This window comes from Anser cygnoides, chromosome 9 (genome assembly GCF_040182565.1).
Source record: "Anser cygnoides isolate HZ-2024a breed goose chromosome 9, Taihu_goose_T2T_genome, whole genome shotgun sequence".
Taxonomy (NCBI): Eukaryota; Metazoa; Chordata; class Aves; order Anseriformes; family Anatidae; genus Anser; species Anser cygnoides.
The window spans coordinates 12166512-12188958 of record NC_089881.1 but is presented as its reverse complement, the minus strand read 5'-3'; the positions used below and the strand labels follow the sequence as shown (position 1 = coordinate 12188958).

At 41.2% G+C, this 22447-nt stretch overlaps 1 protein-coding gene across 7 annotated transcripts in view; it reads right to left on the bottom strand.

Moving 5' to 3' along the window:
* Nucleotides 1-22447, bottom strand: part of FARP2 (FERM, ARH/RhoGEF and pleckstrin domain protein 2) — an 80287-nt gene that overhangs the window by 54410 nt on the left and 3430 nt on the right. For all 7 annotated transcript variants that reach the window (XR_010833670.1, XR_010833671.1, XM_067002664.1 and 4 more), the window contains exons 2-4: nucleotides 20787-21010; nucleotides 3049-3153; nucleotides 1604-1646 (exon numbers count right to left, since the gene is read on the bottom strand). Coding sequence is in view for 5 of the 7 variants with exons in the window: in XM_067002664.1 (XP_066858765.1) it covers nucleotides 1604-1646; nucleotides 3049-3153; nucleotides 20787-20990 (352 nt within the window). In the remaining 2 variants the exon portion in view is untranslated. The remainder of the gene's footprint in view (nucleotides 1-1603; nucleotides 1647-3048; nucleotides 3154-20786; nucleotides 21011-22447) is intronic.

Below are 22447 nucleotides of genomic sequence, written 5' to 3'. Positions count from 1 at the left end.
TACTGGATTCAATGAAGGAATAGCCTAAATCACTATTTTTGGAATTAACCTTTTAATTGTAAACATTTTCAAGGTGCTCTACATTCATATTTAAATTTTTAAAACAGCAGAAAGCCAGGAGGGGATTCTACTAGCAGTGAAGAAGGGCTCTCTCCTGAGCTACCAAAACCATACAAATTTAAAATTGGGTTCAAAATGTGAGCATGTGACAGACTCTACTGCTTAAGACGACAGATTTTTTTTTTAAAGACAACTTTCAATGTCACTGGCAACATAACCTGGGTGGCAGGTCACCAAAGAGCTGAGCAGCCATAATTTCTAGCATATCCCCATGGTCTCAGACCATTTTAGGACAATATATGTATTATGAGTGAACTTGTGGCCATCGGCCTATTGTCTAAGGCTGATTTTCCCCTATTTATATAATAGAAAGCAGAATCCAGCAGTAACCAAGCAGTATCACAGACCTGTGTTCCACCAGATCTTTTGACTAAAACATAAATCCTTCCAGTAGGCAGCTATGGAAAAACAAACAAACAAACAAAAAGCCTAACTGCATGGAGTATATAAAAAGATGACACAGCAACATTTTTTTTTAAATGGGAAATGGAGATTTGAAGTGGTCAGGGATGTCAATGGCAGTAAGAAGGACTTCTACATTAGTGACAAAGTGAAGATCAGAGAAAATGTTGGCCCTTTGCTGAATGAAACAGAAGACCTGGCTAAACAGGATAGTGAAAAGGCCACGGTGCTGAATGCCTGCTTTGCCTCAGTCTTTAGCAGCAAGACTGGCTGGCCTTCAAGAATCCCAGGTCCCAGACTGGGGGAAAGGCTGGAGCAAGGCAAGCGTACCCTTGGTGGAAGGGGATCAGGTCGTGGAACACTTGAGCAAATTGGACGTTCGTATGTCCATGGACCCTGAGGGGATGAACACTGAGCAGGGGTTGAACGAGATGGACCCAGAGGTGCCTCCAGCCTCAGCCACACTGTGGCATTCTCCACGCACACGGTTAGAGATCACTACCTCTGCTCTCTCAGTGAAGCTGTTCCTGAGGAGACTTTAGAGAATTTCTGACAATGAGAAGGGGAATACCCACCATGTTGCAATTCACTGAATATTAACAAGCTCTGAATTTTGCCTGGCAAGGCAGAACAATGGAGAAGGCAATTGCAGCTTTTGCAGTCCTTGTGAAAGTTAATCAGCTCTCAGACAGGATCACGACTGTAGATGTTACCTCCTTGCTCACAATGGATTTAAAAATCCAGAATATTCCTTTTTGTTTTTCTCCATTGTAAGACAACACAACTTAGAAAAGCTCACAAACACCAAATGTTATGTTTCACTAACTTTACATCAGCTGATCCGATCTATCTAGATATTTATCACAGAGGAAGAATCATATGCTCAGTAATTTTCCATTCCACCCACCACATACTACATATTAAAAACATCAGGTTTGCATGCCCAAACAGGAACCATTATCATCCCTACCAAATACAATTTTCAGGGAAGAATAACCAGTAAATCAAGTAGTAATTATGAAAGCAGCCCACATAAAGTAGATGCAAATTAAGAAAAACTTCCTTTTTTAAAACTACTTACTCCGTACTTGTTTAATAACAGGTTTCATAGGTTCCAGCCAAATCTGAAATTAAAGAAAAAAATTACAAACTGGCATTCATTTGAATACAATAAGAAAACATCAAAAGTAAATTCAATTTAAGCAGTACTTAATATATATGCATTTTTTCCTCACTGTAGCAATGCAGCAATTCCTTTGCCTTAAAAAAAAAGTACTTTCCATTTGAATTGACATTTATCATGTATCAGTACAAAAATCACTGATCCATGCTTAAAGCTCATTTGGACAGAGAATGAAGAGTCACTTCAGCAAAAGCACATCACCAATGCTGAGGTGGTGCACAGAAACCATGCCAAAACATGACAGTAGAGAGAAGCCCAAGTACAGAATTACAGAAGATCTGGGCGATGCGACAAGGCCGGAGTTTTTTCCTTTCCATGCTCTGTCCATCCCTCTCGTATAGAATGATACTTAAATATTTTTATTCTTCATTCATTTCCCACAATTTTGTTCTCTCTTGAACAAACAGATTTTTAAAGAAAAACTGTTTTCATTCTAGTAACCATAAAACTATTATGATGTATTCTGAGTACTGAAGTCTTTATTTTTATTTTTTTTTAACCCCCCCCCCCCAAACAAAAAGACATTAAAAAAGCTGTAACAGAGCAATGGCCTAGGTGAGGTCCTTATCAGTCACTTCTCTTGCAAGAGCTGAGGATTTTATGAACCTTATTACCAGAAACGCTTTGGAAGCTTTGCAAAAGAAAAATAAACTAAACAAGCTTTGCTGTAGTCCCTTGGCTCAAAAGCAGCATGCATTAGTGCTGTTAGCATTCTCTATGATCTCAGTCATACTTTCTGCATGTAAGACCTAGAAGTAGAAAACATAATAGAGAAAGAGAACAAAGGCCCCATTTTAAGAACACCACTCAGTTTAGAAGCTGCATTGCCCTCCTTGCAAGGATAATCAATTAGGATGCTTACAGAATCTTATTATTTATCTAGACCAATGATTAAAAGTGAATGCAGGCCTATACAGCTGCTGGGGCCTGTATGTATTGCAGAGAGGTACATAATGACTCTTCAGGGAAATTGACTGAAGTCTGAATTAACTGAATATGAATGTCACCACCACCAAAACTACACATTTAATATAGTTTTGTAAGGGCTATGCAGACTACGCTTTGAGTTACTAATTTTTAGAGGAAAGGAGGATTTTATTTATGTTTCTGAAAGTGGAAACATCAGCAGCTACATAACTGCATTATATGTTTTTGAGATTTAACAAGATACAGAATCTGATTCTCCCCCTCTACTTTATTAGTTGACACCGTTCTGATGAGTGAAGTAGATTTACAATAAATCAAAGAGAATCCTACAGGAGACTCCAGCACTTTTGGCACTTAAGCAACTGCATCCACTCAAACTTTTTATTGTAATGAATTTGTCAGGAAACATTACATACCCAATATGACTGGATGTTCTGGAACTCAATTCCAAAGTAGTCCGATTCATTCAAATTCAGATGCTTGTAAACTTCTGTCAATAAAGCCTGGCCATAATATTTGGACTGAAAAAAAATACAATGAGATTAAGACAAACTAATTTATAGCAAATTAGAAATAGAATATGACATCTTTAAAAAACTACAGAAAAGATTTTTCACATTAGCATTGACCACCTTTGCTACTGTAATGAGCAAACACCCCCTAGACAGAGTGTACATACAGCCAAGTTCCACAGAATGGCAGCCAGCGATGCTGGAGGCCTCTGGAGGCCATCTCTACCTGACCTTATCTATGGGAGTGGACAAGATCAGCCACAAGCTATGTGTGGGTCCTTCAATGAACTAGCAACAATCCGCCCGTGTAGCCAGCAACTGTGGCTCTCCCCCAGCCAAAACTGACTGACGCAGGGGCTGTGACACCTTTTGTCCCCACTGAAAAGAGCCTGGAGCGGGATTGCCTCCCCCAGCCGTACCACTGCAGCACGCCACATTGTCTCTGTCGAGCTGCTTGCGATGGAGCCCTCCCCACCAACCCTTTGCCCAGCCTTTAGGCAAGCTGCGTGCAACGCCACAAAACCAATGCTGACAGAAAGCAGCTGTGGTAGCGCAGGTGGAAAGAGGGAGTTTTCACAGCACACCCAGAGCGAGGGCACACAGCTCCGCTTGAGGCGGCATCCGACTGTGGTGCCGGGCCATGCCGTGCGCCGTAGGCCGTCACAAACCACTGAGGGAAATCTGCCACCATCTCACAAAATCATTTCCTCCCCCACTCTGGCTTGTTTTCATTGACACTGATGTTCCAGCTAAACACACCTGAGGCACTCATGTCACTCAGATTTCGTTTATTTGGAAAAGTTAGAGCTCCAGAAGACACTACAGTTTTCCCAGTAAAACAGGTACAAACAGTTCCGTAATTGACTCTCTAAACTCAGAACAGTAGATTTTTTTCATGAGGGTAGGTATTAAAATAATTAGTAATAGAGTAAGTCATTTAAATGTGCAAATGAAAAAACAAGTCCTTTTGGTTAAAATAAGAGGGTTTAAAAAAATATAGAGAAAGTTGGGAAAATCACTCTGCATTACTGAAATTCACAAAAATTGAAGAGGAATTGCTGCTTACAAGACAGACCGACTGGCAGTGGTTTTTAGAACCATGCAATCTGGTTGTATCACTTCAAAATACCTCTGTATCACTTCAAAAAAAAACTCCAGTGAGAAAGTATGACAACTGCAGTACTGGAAGTCTGAAGCAGCACTGGTAGTCTACCTGACATGAACAGCTGACTGCATCCAGTGCCTTAACAAAGGAGGAAAGTACAGAAATAAAAGGATAGAAAACGATATGAAATCAGCAGAAATCAGCTCATCTCTCTCATCCACGCTTTCATAAGTTATGTTTACCCATGAAGGCAACCAAGAGTACGAAGCACAAGTCAGGTGAATTCACATGGCACAAATAGCATTAATTCCAGAAGTTGCTTGGTATCCCACTGGATCAAGCCTCTGATGCTGAAACCCCCAAATAAACCTGCAGGTAAGCAGACGAGATCCAACACGGTGAGAAGTGCTCTCCTCTTTTTCTGATTACAGAAACATTTTTACCCAGTTTCTGCAAGCAGTCTGCCTCGAGTTTACCCGAAGAGCATTCTTCCCTGAGAAGACCAAATAGCGCCTTTTCAGTGCTGCATTTGAGTCTTTAGACAGGAGCACGCTGCTGCTTCCAGCTCCTGGCCTCATGGCAGGATCAGACAGACAGCCTCAACACCCCAACACCGGCCTCCACAGACAGCCCCAACACCGGCCTCCACAGACAGCCCCAACACCGGCCTCCAGGCCTTGGGCGCCATGTAAACCACGCACAGAACGAAGGAAACACACGCTTGCCCTGCCTCACCACCTCTAAATGAGACCTTCCCCTGAAATTTAGAAACAAATCAATGTAGTATTAGCATAAACATTCTGCCATTTCAGAAAACAAAACAAAACCTCATGGCTGATAACCTTCCGCTGCTCCCGCGCAATGCCCGCTATAGCCAGGTGATAAAAAATCTTTTTATCTTTTTATTCTGAAAATTCGACTATTTGGATCATCCACCACAGAAGGAGGAGAAATTCTGGGAAATGGAAAATTAATGAGATTTGGTAACAGAGTAACAGAGTAAGAGGAAACTGTTGCAACTGATTAAATTCTAAAGGTACCATCCAGATGTTAAAAGTGTAAAATTATTTTAATCGGGCTTTCAACTATAAATTTAGGTGTCATTTACAGCAACGGCTTAAAAAACTCACTCTAAACTGAGTTTAATTTCATAGTGCTTCCTTCAAAATATAGACCAATGTTAACAATGTACCATTTTAATATATATATATTAAACAAAAATCAGTTACAAAAGCTTGAGACTGAACACAACATTTTATTCTGTCTCAAATCCAGTGGGAAAATTCTTCTAACAGATATTCAGTTCCTCTTTTTTTGTTGTTATATTTATCTATTTCAATATGCCATGTTATAACCATTCTTTCTGAAAAGCTTCTTAACATTTTGAAGTTTACAGAAATGTATGTTCAGTTCTGCAGTGGATAGCTCCATGTCATTGTTTTATCTGCATGAAAGCAGCAGAAAGTAAATCTTCTAAGTAATTATATAATTACTGTAACTTTGACGTCAGGTCAAGAAGCTGCATGAATGCAGAAAGGTCCCATTTTCAATATAAATTCACAACACAGCATACTTTCCATTCCAAAGTTCTCAATTACTCTTTATATGCTGCCAAGATGATGACTAATGGTATTACTGAATTACTAAATTATTACACACACACACAAAGTGTAAAAAATTAAATAGGCAGCTAACAAAAGCTTCTCCCAGTGACCCAGCCCTGAATTTTTTTTTCTTCAAATCAACTTGTATATTCAGCTCAAGCCTGAAAACTTCTTAAAGCCATGGAAGTATGGTATCGGGATGGGTACGTTACACTGTCACTGCACTAACAGAACACCTGTGTGGCAATCCCATGCCTGTAATTTAGGGTGAATAATGCATTCAGACTACATGCACAACAACTAAAGCTTTGCAGTTTTCTTAAGGCTTTGTGATATGACTACCCCCCCCCCCCCTTAAAGTGCTGTCACATTCTGAAATTGAAATTATTACTGTATGTAATGTATGACTAATGAATAGATCATCTTTCTCATGAAGTATGAAGATTTGGCAGGTGAACTGAGCAGAGAAAAAAGGGATATAAGGAATAACTCCACCAAGAGCTGGCCAGACGTTAGCTGCCTATGAAATAACAGCCACCACAGCCAGTCTTGCACCTTCGTGCATTTTCTGGTATTTAGAAATAGAGGCACAACTCAATTCAAATTCAGGAGAGCTAAGGAAAGAACAGGAAAATTCAACATGAGTGCATGGAAAACATGACATTTGGAAGTTTTTATGCAAGTAGATATTCATCACCATATATGCTCAGGCCCTCCTACATCTCCTACAAGCATACGGGGGGATTCCATAAAAATTGACATGAACCTGAGTGATCTCACTTTTGTTTCAGCACTGCATACTGTGATGTAATGCAAGACCTCCAATATGGGCAAACCAAACTTCCCACGGCATAACATACATCGTGCTGCTGAGAGTCACATTATATCAATTAAGCTTTGCTGACATACCTAGCTTGGATGAATTTTTTACACCGAAAAACGAGGCAGCCTTTTGTTCAGCAATCTGATATCTATCTCTGCCACGATCAGCTTTGGCTGCTTCTACCTTTGGGAGCATCACAGGACACTTCTTAAAAAAAAAGTTTTCATAACAGTATAAAAGTAACATAACTTTTACATAAAACCAGTATCAGAAAGAAATAGAAGCAAACATTTTAAACTGTAGTTTCTTTACAGAACAAGGTCTCTACTTTTTTTAAGAGTCAGTCAATACATTCAGTGTTAGCAATTTTTAGGACAGAAGAGTATAAGTAAATAAAAATGAGGAGTTGGAACAACAGTTATTGTCATTTTGTAATCCCAACTGTTACTTTCTATTTTCTTAAATATGATATATTACTGCCTACCTAGCAGATCCTCCCTTTGTTGGACCATTTTAGCTTCGCAAGACAGAAAAACAAACTAGGAACACAAAGCATATGATTTTCAGTGGACCATATTTCAATATTATCGAAACCAATTCTTCCTCAGCAAACTCCTAAACATGTCTTTGAGAATATCTTAACTTTCTACTTCTATGCACTTTAACTTAAAAAATAACAACAAAACAAACCAAAACACAGTATTTTTATAAAGAGTATTCCTCTCATTTTCCAAAATGGACAAACCGCCCTTGCTCAAGCTTTCCAAAAACGAAATCCACTTTTGGCAGCAGTTAGGCTAGAAAAAAAATTCAGTCCAAAAGCCAAGAGTTTGGAAAAAACTGAGAGTTATAAAACAGAGGTATAGAATGGAAACTTTTGTGTGAGCCAGAACAGCAGGAACCACTGGTTTCCAGCTTCAGCAAATACCAGCTGACCTTGGATTTTGTGTTAGAGAAATCTGCAACTGTTTGGAGACCAAATCCTCCAGTAAACAGTATATGCATGAAAGGAAGAAGTTTATATTTTAGATCACCACTGACAAATGGCCAGGACAGAGTGCATCGCTAGCAGCCAAAGAGAGCCTTGAGCATGAAAAGTAAACTGAATTAGATTAAGACCCCTTCACATAGATGGAGGTGTTTTTGGTTTTGTTTTTTGGTGTGTTTTTTTTTTCCTTCTGGTGCACTTTTAGTGTTCTTCCTAATGAAAAAAAATATTTCTCATGTTTTAGCAAATTGAAAGACGACAATCAGCAATTATACGTAGTAGTTACACTAAACTTGTTATTTCCTTTCTTAACCAGAAACACACAAACAATTCAGTGATTTTATAGCTCTGTTTATCTACATTCCTTTTAAAGTCTGTTAGATCTCTGTCCAAATGTAGTTTGATATATCAAAAGCATTTCAAAACTCCCTATTAATTACGATATCATTAATGCCATGTGTAAACAAAAACTGCATTTATGAATACAGGCTGCGCATTTAAACCACATTTATTAGAAAGAAGGAAATAATACAAGATGGCAAGGAATACCATTCACTGACATCAAGATTTTCATGGCTAAAAGAAGAGGAGCTTAAGGCTCCGTATTTCATTTTTAATCCACAGGCTGGAAAAGTGAAAATAACTGTCCCCTCCTTCAGTACTTTTAAAGTTTCTTCAACTTTGATTGGAACAAATAGCTGATATGGAAATGGTCCCTGTTTCCCCACACACAAACACATGTCTTTACTGGGACCCTGTATCACTTCACATAATTCACGTGCTCAGCCAAATACTGCTTAAACACCATTTCAATTTAGTTTTCTGAACAGCTAACAATTTAACAGTAACTGTATGCTTTAATAGAAGATTATTTCATTTTTCTTTTAACAGTTTGTGAAGAAAATTGTATTTTAAATACATGTATTTGTTTTGCTGGCTTTCATATACCGGCAGGTCCCAACTACAGCTTATTTTACTAAGACAACAGCAAAAAAAGTTTCGAGTGCATTTACCAACTTGCAGAGCACCAGCCATACAAAATACGATGTCAGTGGATCGGACCATCCTGTACAGGATCCTCCTGCCATTCCATACCATCGCAGTTCCTACCTGTCATTTATCAAGGCCATCCAGATTTGTTCCAGAATTAAGACAAGAGCTGCAGGAACCAACGCAGCACACAAGCAAGATTTATAAGCTGCTTCCAGTTTTCTAGCCACTATCAACTCATTCAAGGTAACCAAAATAATTACCATTAGATTCCCGCCAATAAGACTACTCTGAGTCCATTTCCAAAGTTCAAGTGCCCACAACTACATAGCAAATGGCATTTGAAACGTTCCAGCTCGTGCTCTCACCCCTTGTCTAGGTAATCTGTCCTAAAACAGGGCTGAATGTTGAGGAGCTTGCAGGGCCACGGCTGTTACACGTCTCCTCCATAGCTAAAATAGTTGCTTCTTCCGACATCGATATGTTTAACTACCACTGGCACAAGTTAAACACACAATTTTCTCTCCACCTTTCTTCTTTAGCACCCCACAGGTTGTTTTAAGCACTGCTTATGATTGACTTGCAACTATGGCAAACTTGAATTAGTAGGGAGCATGAAATTACACGCAGGTGGAAACAGAACAGCTTTCTGTGTGACTCTGGGAGAAGAAGCCTCCCACAGAAAGGACTCCTACCTCCCGAGTTAAAAAAAAAAAACACAACTGTGTATCACGGTATTTCTACATAGCACTGAAATCAAGTTTACTCAAATATGGGTACTGCAAGATCAAACACAAACTTCTGAGTTAGTTTAAGATACATTATTATGCTGCATACTGGGCATAATTATAGCCCAATGAGCATGTTTTCATTAAAAAAAAATTGACTCCCCCCAATTTTTTTTTTTTTTTTTTTTTTTTTTTTTAAGATTTCTGATTTTTTAAACTGAATCTGCAGCCAATTTATTCCAGAAATGTGAGCCCCTGGCTCACTTAATTAAGGCTAGCTTTAAAACCTGCGATCATTTAAAGGTTCACGCAGTGTTGGAACACTTCACTGCCAAATGAACCAGCTCTACCTACCAAACATGCTTTTCCAGAGTGGCTAGACTTGCCAGATGCCTGAAAGTAGGAAAACAATCATTTGTTGATGTGGGAAAAGATCCCCAAGAGGGAGGGAATTGTGTGAACAAGATTGGGAAATGTGTACTTCGGTATATAGCATGGTCCCAAGCTCAAAAAGAACTCTAGTGCTGAAGTATAAGGAGCACTAGAAATAAGACACATGGGGCTTTCAAAACCAGCATAACAATTGAGGATTGGAGAAACAAACAGTTGCCAAGCGCTATGTACAGACAGCACATAAAAGATCCACTTGAAAATTATTGGGAGGCGAGCAGAAATTCGCTGTCACTTTTATCACTTGGAGAGCAGAAAAGCCCACGCACATGTCCCCGATGCCTTGGGTGCCAACACTGCTCTAGACTTGCCAGGGAAAAACATTCTGAGGTTAAGTCACTGAAATTCAAACTGAAATTAAACACCATTGGAAAGAGCTGATCGGGACACTGCTGCTCAAGATCCTGGTCCTCGATTGAGCATGCTGATCTCCCGACCACAACCCCTCACAGGCACTGGAAGCCAAACTTCTACAAAATAATTCTCAGGATTCATGAGGACAGCAGCCTGCAGCTGTAAGGAAGGATGAGATAATCATGATTTCTCCCTCCTGCTCCCTCCCAAGCTTTAAAATTTAGGTGGTCGTATGACACATTAGCATGTCCCAGCTATATCCGAGCTATTCTTCTCCCCTCACAGCCACCTTCAGAGGATACAGGACAACATGGCACCAAAGTTCATACTTGGTAGCAATTGAATGCCAGCGACTGCAGCATCTGCCCTGGGGTGGCAGAATCCCTACAGCAGGGGGATCATGGCTGTGGAAATGACAGGGAATTGTGCTGCTACCAGTAACACTGGGACAGTATTTACAAGGCATACTACTTCATATCATCTTTAAAAGGCTGAGCAACACCACACTGACAGCCTTTCTTAAACACGGATCGTACACCAAGGACCCCGCTTTGTCAGCTCGCTGCATGATGTGCTCCATTGGTGACAAAAAAACCAAGACCAGATAAAAGTGCATAGTTATAAACAAGGGCTGCTGTCAAAACGGACAGCATGCCATTGTTAGCCATCCTCAAAATAAACTTTTCCCACTTCAAGAAGTGAGGGCACATAGCGGAACATCTCAGTACCCGTTTTGTTCACGTAGGCCACAAAACAGCACAATCCAAGCTACGAAATCAGAAGAGGTTGGGGATCTCTGTATTTCCCCCAGCTTTGCCACTGAGAAGGCTCTACTCAGCTGTGCAAAATACCACGTATCCCACGGCTATTCCCTTTAACATGCCACTCCACCTAATGCACGTAAACTGTGCGCACTAGGAACCTGCACAGCATCATTTTGTATTTATCTACAGATAGATATATTAAAAAAAAAAACAACACCACTATTTTAAGACATTTTAAATACAGACAATTCTTTGCTTCCCTTTGTTCACAAAAGATTACTAAAATTGCAAGTCTCTTTCCAGCAATTATGCTTTGGGGTCAAAACTATCATCCAAGCCAGCACCAACAAGACTGGACCCAGGGTTTCATTGTGGGGCACGATGATACTCCAGAGATCTTTTGGCATTTTTGTCCACTTATCCAAAGTCGAAACACGAATGCATGCCAACCATCAGTAGTTAAGTCCAGATCTGACCAGGCTAACACTCATGCTCGGCAGGGGTCAGACAAATAATCCGACAGAGCCAACAATCCAGAGCTTTTCACAAATGTAGCAGCTTGCTAAAAAATACAGAGTGCATAGGCAAAGCTACTTCCCCATAATATCTCCCTAACGTGCCCTGAACAATCGAGGAGGATCAACCTCAGAGAAGATGCTATACTTGTTTTACCTCTAATTTCCCACATAAAATACCTAAAAAGGCTGGCACAGAGCTGTAAGGAAGCCTACTGCAGGGGAATATTTTAAAATATCAAGGAAATAGAAAGATCATAAAAGATTATCTACACAAAGCAGGTATTTTACAGGAAGGGCCCAAACTATCTTTTCATTACAAACATTTGTGCCTAATTTAACCTTTCTGTACCTAACGTAACCTAAATTGTACTCACTGTCCTTACCTCACTCCTCACTGTACTTTGAGCAGAGCATCGACACGATGGCAATGGGTTAATAAATACCTATCGGCCAGATTAGATAAGGCTGAAGCTCTGTTAACTTTCCCACCTCCAGCAGGAGACTTTCCTGCTTCTTTGGCTTTGGGCTGGCTTCCCCAGCCTGCCAGAGCAGCAGACTGAGGGGCACGACAATGTGAACACGGGATGATTGTGGTTCAACGACTCACAGGAGAGCTCTAACAAGGAGCTTCTACAAAGAAGGCTTTGGGGTTTTTCATTTTTAAAAGACACGTTTTGCCTTTTCCACTTTGAGTCAGGGCTCCATCGAGCACCGTGCCTAAGCATTCTGCCAGAGGAGACAGGAGGAGCAGAAAAGCAGCTTAAGGAACAGAGAAGCCAAACGTGTCAGCCCAGATCTCCGAGCTGGGAAGGTGCACCTGCAACCAGCATCTCCCAGCTCACCAAGGACCTTTCCGAATCACTTGTGGAAACATCACTGTGAGCAGCTGTTAATAGCTCGCTTCATCCCACTTTCCTCCATCGCAAGGCTGGGACTTCTAATGAAGTCTGGGACTTCTAACAACTTCTAACAATAATGATTCTAGTGATGTTTTCAAACCTGCTTTCACAATAGCGATAGCACTCCAAAAAATAATAATAATAAAATAAAATGGCAAACCAAAGAACCAGAAGTGTTCTACTACAGGTGGAAAGAGATCACCTAGGAGTAACGGAGTAAGGCACTTCACATACAGAGAGCTTGACTTGCATTTCCCCTCTGCCTGTTTCAAATCTGTAGATTTCAGCCCCGCAAGTCAGCCCCTCAATACCCAACGTCACAGCTTTAAAACGTCTTTTACACTAGGTATCACCATCACAGCACAGTTTTTCACACAATCATTTTATATTCTCACCTTTTTACACACGTAGGCAACATTCAAGGCCTTGCCAGCAATGTGTTTTGTTGCAAGGAAACAGATGGCACAAAGGTATGCTTTTGCAACCCTGTTTGTTTAAATGAATGTTCCTAAGGTTGTGTTTCTCTGAACGCAGCGGGGTATCAGCAGGCTCCATCCTTGCTCAACGTCAAGTCCCTTTTTTCAGTACACACGGACCAAAAATTGCTCTGAACCATGTCTTAGCACACCATATTTCTGTAGCTGTCTTCAGCTGACCAGGGTTGGCTTTGCTTTTTGTTTGGTCTCCTTTATTCTCGCTCTTTCAGGCGCTATGTATTCTACAGGATTATCCATCTCGGGGGCACTGCTGGCCACCCGGCTCTGCACGCCACCCACTCAGAGAAGGCTCCCTGACAACCACAGGCTCTTTTGCTACAGAGAATTTCTTATCGCTATTTTGATAGAATGGCCTAACACTAATTTCAGCTTTGTCCATCTTTCATCACTAGATTGTGAAAAAGAAATGAGCATCTGCATTCTGCAGAAGCGTTTAAGAGTCTAACACAGCATTTCCTTTGTTACTGAGCAAGACACGTTATTGGAATTAGTAAGGAAGGTAACAGCTTTTTTTTTTTTTAACACGTTTCCCATTTTTAAATAAAACCTGCTCAATTAGATTATGTGTTACTTTGGAAGCCATTTGGAAGGAATTAAACAGAAGAATTGTATCACTGCATGTACATCAGATTATTAAGTTATGCATTGGTTTACCCTATCAGATCTCTGTCAGACAGAGTAATTCCAAGCAGGAATTACTCAGTGCGCTTACAGCAAATTAAAGGAAGCCCAAGAAGAGTTTAGCTCTATACCAACTCAGTGTTAAGCTGAACAAACGCAGCTCTTGTACCATCCCTCATTCACCCTTCTGAATTCATGTGAGAAGAGGCTCTCATCTATGCACGTCCTATATAATGTATCACAGCCATACAGTGAACTTGGTCTATTACATCTATATTGCAAGGACTGTGATAACACTTGATCACTATTTTACTAAATGTTTTCTGGGTTTTAAGTCACTTTACATGCATATAAGTTTTAATGCACTTTTCTTACAGGAATATTCAGATTGTTTCTCCTTTGCTGAATTGTAACTCAATTTTCTTTCCATATAATTGGACACAATGTCAAAAGAACTGCAAAAGTTGTTTCTACAATATAAATTAAATTCCTATCCTCCTTTTAAAAACAGGCTGTCAATGAAACGGCTATGGTTTTACCTTTCCCCACCCAATACCACATTCCTACATAGCATCAAGAGTCAAGCACCCGAACACGAAATAACAGGTTTTGAAAGTACAGAGTAGAATCAAGCGGTACATAAACTGCAAAGCTTCAATTACTTTCTTTTTAAACCCTATAATAACTTCAAATTTTAAATAGTGAATTACTAACTTTCACTACTGAGGTCAGACAAAAATAAGTTCTAAGGCACCTTATTTGCCATATTTAGGACAGTCAAAGCAGAGCAATGACAAACATCTGGCTATGATTCTTTCTGGAATTTTGACTATTTCTTTCTACCGCCTTTTTTTTTTCAGAGAAGAAAAACGCTGAGCTTACTAATACAGCATTTTGATTCTTTTAGCATAGCGCTTAATAGGATTCAGAAGCAGTCTGTCCTCCCACTTCCCACATATTTAAGCTGTTAATACTTCTACAGCACAGAGGGGAAACAAGCCTTTACGAAACGAAGGGCTAAGTACACGAGCAGGGGAGAAGGCACAGAAGCAGACTCATGTCAGAGCCTCGCCTGCCAGGGAACCCGAGCCTGGCCGCCTCGTCCTGCAGGGAAGCCTCCCGAGCCCAGACACTGAAGAGCCACAGAAAGGACTGCCCTTCGAAAAATGACTTCAGAATAAATGTTTTCCGGCTCCCGCTACATGCTTTCTGTTCGTAACGGATGCATATTTCTTAATTATAACTCCTCAGTAGCAGTGCTTTGCAGTCACTGAGTTTGCATAACGTATGCTTAAGCCCTGATGAAATTCTTAAGGTCACTCACGGCGCTGGAGGGAGTTCCTGATAAGCAACACTTCACATCGAGTGCATACTGAAAACGCTCCCTTCAAACCACAGGAAATGACAGGGTATGTACAAGGCTCAGATTGCTTCCTCCACAGCCCCATAAATGCTCCTCAAGACCTAACCCAGTTCCTGATTTCAGGGCCTCCGATTCCCAGGGCTCCAGCAGCTGCTCCGGAACAACCAGTACCAGGAAAGGCGCAGCTTTCGCGACACTTTAAATTATAGATTAAATTACAGATACATTTTTAGATTACAGATTAATTTTTAAATTACAGATAAATTAATTTACAGATAAATTACAGCCTGCAAACGGCAGACAAACCAGAATAACGAAATGTAGGCCTGACATAGAAACGTGAAGCAATTCTGCAGCCTAACAGTAAAAGTTGTAGATTTAAATAAACAAGGCCAGAGTCATACAGCTGACCAGAAGACTATATCGCTGCTAGACAGAGTAGGCGGCAAGTCACCGTTCTCCACCTCGTGCAGAAAAACACTCATTAATTCCTTAGTTATACAACAGAAGGACTGGCACAGAACAGCAGTAAGCACAAAGCAGACACAAGCAGTGAGGGGGCAATACTTAATGAGAAAATACAGGGGAAAAAAGTGTAATCTTACTCGACTACAGCATCCTCATAACCTGCAGGGAAGCCCTGTCCTTCCCCGCCGCTCACCCCACGCATGCCAAAAGGAGGGAGCCAAATGGCACAGCACGGCAGGTACACACAACACGCCACGAGCTTCAGTTTGAAAGAAAATGAGATGCAACCATCTGCAAGAAACTAAGCCACATCCAAGGAAACAACAGGCCTGGTAGAAATGCATAAAAAAGAAAAAGAAAAAAAAACAGCAACAGAGTATTTTCCTGACGCTTCAAGTTCTGTGGCACGAGAATACCTGCCCTGGCCTTACTCACCATGAAAACCCCAAGCAATGCTTGACTCCAGATCACAGGGAGACCACGGGACATAACTGAAGCCCCAGCACAGAAAACACAAGCTAGCTGAAATGGAAAGGTGAATTCAGACCAGCACAAAGCTAACGCAGTAAATTATGGCGCATAACACGAGGATATCCTTAAGTTTTTACTTAGGCAAGTTGCTTCATTATATTAAAAAGAAAAAAAAAAAAAGAAAGAACAGACTTAACTGTTCAAAGCAACTTGACAAAGAACAGCATGAAACAGAAATTCTACTTTAAGTTTTCCCATTGAACAAAGCAGGCAGAACCACCTGGTTTTGCTGTGCTATGATTCTATTACGGCTACTTCATTTTTATGGAATTCATTTGCAAGTTGGTAAAAATACAGAAAAATGCTACTATAACATAACACAGGTATTTCTCACTACCTAATTTTATTTTCAAGTAGAAGGAGAAACAGATACACTCAGCAGAAAAAGTGCTAAGTTCTACCCAAAAATAGCTTGGTAAGCTTCAAGTATAAAAACCTAAGCGCCTTTTTCCAGGACACTTATTCATAGCATTAAGTCTAATTCACATAAGAAAGGAAGCATATATATTTCCTACATCAGGAACAGGATATAGACCAAATATTTAACACCACATTACAGCAGCAATTCCGTTCAACATCTTATAAGCTAGTGCAAAGAAAAAACAGGGCCAGAGAGAGGCAAAGACCCAAAATAAATATATTACATCAGAGAAAACAGCTAGAAGGTCTGGAAAGTTTGACCCTTTTCTTGTAAACTAAACCTGATGTTTCACTTACCTCGACTTTAAGCCAGTATCAGCCTCCTGTCTACCATCAGTGTGGCACAGAAATAAAGGGCATTGTTTGCCTAACAGATACACGTGCTGCACTGTCTTTGACAGCCCTTATGTGTATCACTCTAATACACTCCACTTGCAGCTCTACTGTAAATCTATGCAAAAACTTTCAGCAACTCTAAAGCACAGCTTCCTATAGCTGCAAATTCCTGCAGCCTAAGTTGCCCTTTGTTGCAGCACATTTTGCTGTCTTTCAGAACCTGCACCAGACAAGTACAATTTCACCAAGCGGTCATTTCGGCAAATTAAACCCAGCCCAGACCATTCCATTTATTTTTATGCTGATCAAAGGCTTCCAAGTTTAATCTCTTAAGAAATTTGGAAAAGCTGGCAAAACTTCTATTGTACAACCCCGCTTACTTTGAAGTGTGCCCATGATCTGAATTAAATTGAATTCTCCAACCATTCATCTCGTAGTCTGCAAAAGCACCCATTTGGACAGACTTAGCTCCGAGGGAAGAGGACAGAGGACAGGTGCCCCTTGACATGGAAGTTCTGAATTAACTAAGCAAGCTGAATGTAAAAAGGAAAAAAAAAATCATGGAAACGATTAATATTCCAGTCTAGTTTTGAATGCTTATGTTTCAGTCTCTTTACTGTTTGGGAGGGAAAGGAGAAAGGATAAACACACAGTTTTCAGCTTTCTGAACTCTTATAAAACATTTAAGTTCCATGCTTGAGCATTCAGGACAGATTCCCCAGAAAGGAGTTCTGCCTCAATGTGCTTTAAAGAATGGCTCTCTCTTATTGATTAAAGAGATTCATAATTAAAAAGAAAACCTTACAATACAGATGGTTAGTAAGAACAGAGGCAGTGGATCTTAGACAAAAGACAGCGGATTTTAGCTGCACTGAACCTTTAACACACTGTTCTAGATAAAAACAACAACACAAAGGAAAGATTTCCTTTTCATTTTATCCTTGTCCCATTAGTCATGCCATTTTGTCAGTCCCTTTTTGCTCTTAGGTGAGTTAAAAAACACAAACAATTGGAAGAGCTGCCAAACAAGGGCATCTCCCAGCACCTGCCACGACATAAGTAAATATTTCAAACGCGGGTTGGAGAAAGGAGGAAATGACACGGAAAAGCCTGTAAAGATTAGATCATTATGGCAGCTACTCTGTTTATCCTATACAGTTAAAATTGCTGGCTTGGACCATTTTCGGCAGCTTCCTAAGAGATGTAGGATACGAAGCTCCTATGCCATCTTCCTTGCAGCTCTGCAGAGAAAAGCCCCTCTCCAGGAGATGACTACCACGCCAATTCCGCTTCCAAAGACGTACAGTTTTTCTCAGTAAAAAGCTACTTGCCACAGATCTTAAAAACAGGAAGGAAAGTCCCTTCTGCCCTAAGATACATCTCCCTTAGATGGCAGTACCAACAAAACATACGAGAAAGGCCTTTACAGCTTAGTCTTCAGTCCTGCTTCCCTTTAAAGACTTCACTTCCTTCTCTGCCTGCAGAGCTTTTAAGAAAATAGCTGAGAAAAAACGTGACGGGTTCTCTCTGATAAACTTTTATATGCAGTCAAGGTCCACCTTTAACCAGTAAGAGATCGTGACTTGCTTGGGAACACCACGTTACCTTCAGGTTACCTGCCCACACTGAGCTCCGGCGCCGGGAACTCATTGCCTGCTTCTGGGAGGCTCAGACAAGCTACGCAGCACATTCCTTCTTTACGCATCCACATCTTTTCATATTCGGCCCTCCACAACAGAGCTCTTGTCTGGCTACACTAAGTTATTGCTGACCTAGTCCAATAAACACAAGCCACACGAAGTAGGTAGTGAAGACAACGTGATCTCTCATTCCCAGACCCAGCTAAAATAAAGCTTGAAAGCAAAGCGGAGTGGGCAAGTGTCACTCAAGTCAGAGCTTCAACCCCTCCAGGACAGCCGCTTCATCATCAATTTATTCACTGCTTTTTCAAAAAACTGTCTATCCAAGCCTACACCACCTATTTACCAAACATGACCGACTTTTCTTAATTCCTCCCCCTTAGTCCCCAAGGGAAGAAAAAATCAGTTTTCCATCAAAACCAGCAGGCAGCAGTTCCTGCTACCCCACCAGGCCACGGAGACAATTAGGAGGCAGGGGGGTTGCAATTTAATACCTCGTCCCCATCTGACACAACATTTTTAGACAAAAGCAAAAGAAGATGTAGGCAGTGTGTCACTAAGACTCACTAATGGTACAGTTGATGACTATGGATCTTTCTGTGCTCAGTGGCCTACAGACAAAATCATTCCTTCTCCTTACTGCTCACAAGAGGCAGAAGTTTCTCAGCTGTTCAGTTCTGACAGACTTCTTAAAGAAGAGCGGTATGATATTAACTTCTGCCTCAGCAAGCTAGTTGCACAAATTCCGGTGTTTCTGTGGATTTCATAACCAGAGAGAGCTTTCCAGGTAAAAGGAGATAACGAAGATTGCTCACAATTAAGAGAAACCTCTTGTCATGATGGAGAAAAAAATAAAAAATTAAAAAAAAAAAAGGCAAAAAATGAGACCAAACAGGTACTATGGCCCACTCAGAGGATGGAGCCGAGCCCCCAAGGACTTTGGTAGCAGAGATAAGCAATAAGCCATTGCAACAATGGAGTGAGCTAAAATGGAGTAAGTTTTAGCTGTGGAGAAGACCCAGTAACATCCTAGAGACCATACAGTGCCTCTGCAGGAGGCAGCCAGCTGAAGGAAATGAAGGAATCGGAACAGAAACTAGATTAGTGGTCAGACAGGCGAGACTGAAGTATGATCCACAGCAGTCCAAGACCAAAAATGTAAGAGCAAGGAATTAATGGTTTTGACATGTGGAACGTGATGTTGACACAAATATCATGAGAAGAGTAGACAAAAAGTTAGTACAAATATGACAGGGAAGAAAACGAAAGCATCTATGCTAAGACAGATAATTTCTGTTCATTCACATGAATAAAACGGGGAACTAGCAGTAATAAGCTCTTTATGGATATTTTTACAGCTCATGGTAAGCTTGCAGTGATTTGCAAAGGTACAAGGTCGTTGCTTTAATTTTTTAAATCAAAAACACAAAAGCTCCAACATCTTCATCAACTTGAAAAAAAATAAATCACACTTCAAGAGAACCACAGATTTTTTTTTAAAGCTATTCTCACAAAAAAAATAAAATGCAATTGTTGGTGTTCTGTGTTGTAAGTAAAGGACAGATGGGTTTGCTGTAACCTCTGCGTCCTCAGGTAGAAGGATACAGACAAAGCCTCACACAACCGAAAAAAAAAAACCACAAACCAAACAACAGATTTCATGTTTGAGACTTGAACAGTCAGGCAGCAATCCACAGAGGACATGGCAAAAAGCTGCTGTCTTTCTTTAGAGTTCCACAGACATCATTCTTGCTCCACTTTTAAAAACCTGTTTAAGTCTATGCAACAAATTAAGGCTACAACTGCTAATTATAAAGTGAATTTTATACTAATGTAGAATATCCAATAGCTGAGTATCTTCACTAGCCCAGAAATGTTCTCCAACAATAATTCTTCAGGCAAGCAAAATTAAAAGTCTGAGGTTAATGCTGAGTATGAAACAAGAATTTGAAGAGCGATTTTTTTTTAATAGAACTACCCCGATTTGAGTGTGGTTTGTACTCCTTAAGGCAGATTTCCCCAATTGTTAAGCAAGCATATTTTTAAATACTGATTTTCTGAAACACTGCTACCCCTCTGGTTCCTCCCTCTCAAAGTGTGAAAGCAAGCAAAAGCTTTCTGATATGAACTTAAAGAGGTCACAAACCATTAAAATAATTAATGAAAAGTAGTAATTTAAAAAGCCCTTCTGCCTTCCCAACTGCCAAAGCTACGAAGATGCATATGGCTCAGGAAGCAAGAATAATTTGGCACAAGACATTTGGTGTTCCCCCAAAGCAAGTAACAGTCAAAATTTCTTGTTAACAGTATGTGCTTGTATTGAAATAAATGTGTGTTAAAAATACAAACATCTGTTAGACTACAAGATTTTAAAAAACAAGATGTCCTACTCACTTCACTAAACGTACGTAGGCAAATTCCCTACAGGAGTCTTTATTCAGATACTGCCACAAAACGTCCCAGCTCTGTATAGCAGGAGATCCTGTAGGCTTTACATTTTCCAAAGCTACGTGTACTTGAAACCAGGTTTAAAACTCTCTTACCTCGATGTCAAGTACTTCCACTGTGTTGTCCAACATCTTTATTTTGACCTGCAGATCCTTCTCGTGCGTTTTGGCAGGTGATGACGACATTGCAGTCGAGAGGTTCTGTCCCGGCTCCAAGGTGCTCACTCCAGCGCTCTTCTGGGCACCCAAACGAGAGCCAGGAGTCTGCAGGACTCTGTATGTCCCTTCTATCTCTCCCATTTTTCAACAGTGCGCAGAGCCTAAACAAAACGTAGAAGAAAACAGAGAATTACAGCCTGAACACCAGTATCCCATGTGAAAATACCATTGATGCAGAATCACAAGCACAGCCCTTATTTAATGCTCTTCACCTCACTATCAGAACCAGTAATAAATCTGATGAAATGCTGGTCAAAAATCCAGCTGCTGGGAAGAAAAATTAGTGGTGAGAAAAATACCTATTCCAAAACATGGTTAGAAAACAGTATATTCCAACCTGTGCCCTCCCGCCTCCTCTCGCACTGACATTTTAATTTCCGATTCATTTTCGTGCCGATTCAGCTCCCTGTACCAGGGCACCACGAACAGCACAAGCACTGTTGCCAGCACAGGAGAAGACATCAGGAACAGACAGCCAGGGGTTTAACACCGGGCTCTTCCTTCAGCGGTACCTAACCACTTACCTGACTGTGCTACAGCCAGCCCGCACCCTGAGATAACAGGAGCAATTACCTTTCTTCATCCCTTAAAACGATGACTCATGTAAAACTGTAACTACTTCAACCAGTGCACGCAGCTCAGGGCCGTCGTAACGCAGATTTCTGTGGCAGATAACTGTTCTTAATCTCATGAGCAAACCTGCGCTGTGCCCAGATTAAGTCAGTGGGCAAAAATCTCAACTGCAGAACCCTGCTGCAGCTCAAACAGCCCAGCCCTGCCCTGGCTTTCATGGTTCGGTGGCAGCCACTGCAAGGAGAGCAGATGTTTAATTTAACACGGAACAAAAAAACCTCAGAGCTGTTGTTTGTGTTCCCAACCCAGCTCAACGGGACCAAACACTCGGGGCCACGTCTTGTGCAAGGAAAGGGACACAGAAAGGAGAGCAAGCTGCTCGGCGGCGCCCAGTCCTCAGGCTGCCAGCCTGCTCCCGGGGAGCAGCACGCAACTCCTCGCCCGCCCTCAATACCCAGCGCCAAGCTCCCCTCGCACCAGGAATTGCTACGGCTGGGCATCGAGGAGAGGTGCCGTGAAGTCAGGGGGGGCTGAAAAACCCCAGGTGAGTCAGCAGGGCTTTGAACGCGGTGCCCCCCTCCAGCCTGCGTGCGCAGCCTTCTCCCAGCGCTGGCCCCTGGCTCTCACAGGCTGCGGAGGGGTGGCAGCACCTCCAGGGTGGTGGCAGCAGCATCTGGGAACTGCCTCACACGGCTACAGCACTACAAAAACTGCAGGGAAGTGTTGGGTGCTTGCTTTGCAATAGACCTGTGTCGTCTAGATAGGGGAAAGGCAGATGATGAAAGCACTCCTTTGGCTCCCTGTGCTTTGCGCAGGTAGGAAGCTTTAACTCCTCAGAGCAATGGAGCCAACCTTCAACATCATTTAAAATTACTGTTTTAGGCTTTAATCTTCGCACTTGTAAAGAGAACATGAGGTAGCTCAAGTATCAGCAGCCAGCTTGCGGACCAGCAAATCTGAACCCT